This window comes from Umbelopsis ramanniana (genome assembly GCF_025399195.1).
Source record: "Umbelopsis ramanniana AG unplaced genomic scaffold K450scaffold_196, whole genome shotgun sequence".
In the NCBI taxonomy this organism is placed as follows: domain Eukaryota; kingdom Fungi; phylum Mucoromycota; class Umbelopsidomycetes; order Umbelopsidales; family Umbelopsidaceae; genus Umbelopsis; species Umbelopsis ramanniana.
In genome coordinates this window covers 1-1,059 of record NW_026252282.1, presented here as the reverse complement: position 1 = coordinate 1,059, position 1,059 = coordinate 1, and the positions used below count along the sequence as shown (strand labels likewise).

The window sequence follows — 1,059 nt, the reverse complement described above, 5'->3', positions numbered from 1 at the left end:
CCCGACGCATCATACATTCATTACACACAAATTAAGAAATCTGCTAGAGAAACAGTCCCTCATTTTAAAGTACTTTCCTTTGACATTGAAGTCTATACCGACCACCTAGGCATGCCAAAATCGTATAGACACGATGATGTTATTTTTATGATAGGCATAACATACAACTATAAAGACGACAAAGACGTTATTTGTGAAGATGAAAAAACATGCATTACTGATTTTGCAAAACGCGTAATTCAAGAAGATCCTGATATCATCGTCGGATATAACATATTCAACTTCGACTTCAAGTACATTTATGAACGGATGCAGCTGCATCTTTTGAATATTCCTAATATGAGCCGCATACCGTGTTTACCTGTTGTATTTGAAGAATTCTCGTGGCAGAACGCGAGCTACGGCAGCAACAAATTTATTAAGCCGCAAATCCCCGGGCGGACTGTGATTGATGTGTTTCAGTATTTCAAACGAATGAACATCGATCGACACTCATTACAATATGTATCTCAAACATTCCTTGGAGAAACTAAAAATGATTTGGATTACAAAGATATGATGAAGATGTGGAAAGAAGGCGACACCGAAAAGATTAAGGAGTACTGTGCCCAGGATGCATATTTGGTACTGCGGCTGATCGAACGTTTCGACATCCTAGTAGACCTTATGGAGCGTGCTAGAATTCTGCGGTGCAAGCCTGAAGACATTTTAACTAGGGGAGAACAGTTTAAGGTAAATCACAACCTGATTTTTGAGTGTGTGCGACGTGGGTTCGTACTTGAGTCTACAAACTTTCCATCCTGGACCGAGTCATATGAGGGTGCAACAGTATTCGACCCCGAACCAGGTGTGTACTCTGACTGTGTTATCCTAGATTACCAATCCTTATATCCTTCTGTATTAATTGTAAATAATATATGCCCGTCATCATACGTAAAAACGTCAGATACCCATGAGGACCAATACCACAATGTAAAAGTTGGAGACAAATATCATATGTTTAGAAAATCGCCCAAAGGCATTTTGCCTGAATTGCTTGAGCGGCTGCTGGAGGCTCGG

The 1,059-nt window shown here is 40.2% G+C and overlaps 1 protein-coding gene across 1 annotated transcript; it reads left to right on the top strand.

Annotated features, from left to right (window-relative positions):
* Positions 1 to 109: 109 nt before the first annotated feature.
* Positions 110 to 847, top strand: K450DRAFT_203294 (uncharacterized protein; the record flags this gene model as incomplete). Its single annotated transcript, XM_051584714.1, has 1 exon — positions 110 to 847. A coding segment is annotated over one exon (738 nt), but the record flags the coding sequence as incomplete, so codon positions are not given.
* Between the last annotated feature and the right edge of the window lie 212 nt (positions 848 to 1,059).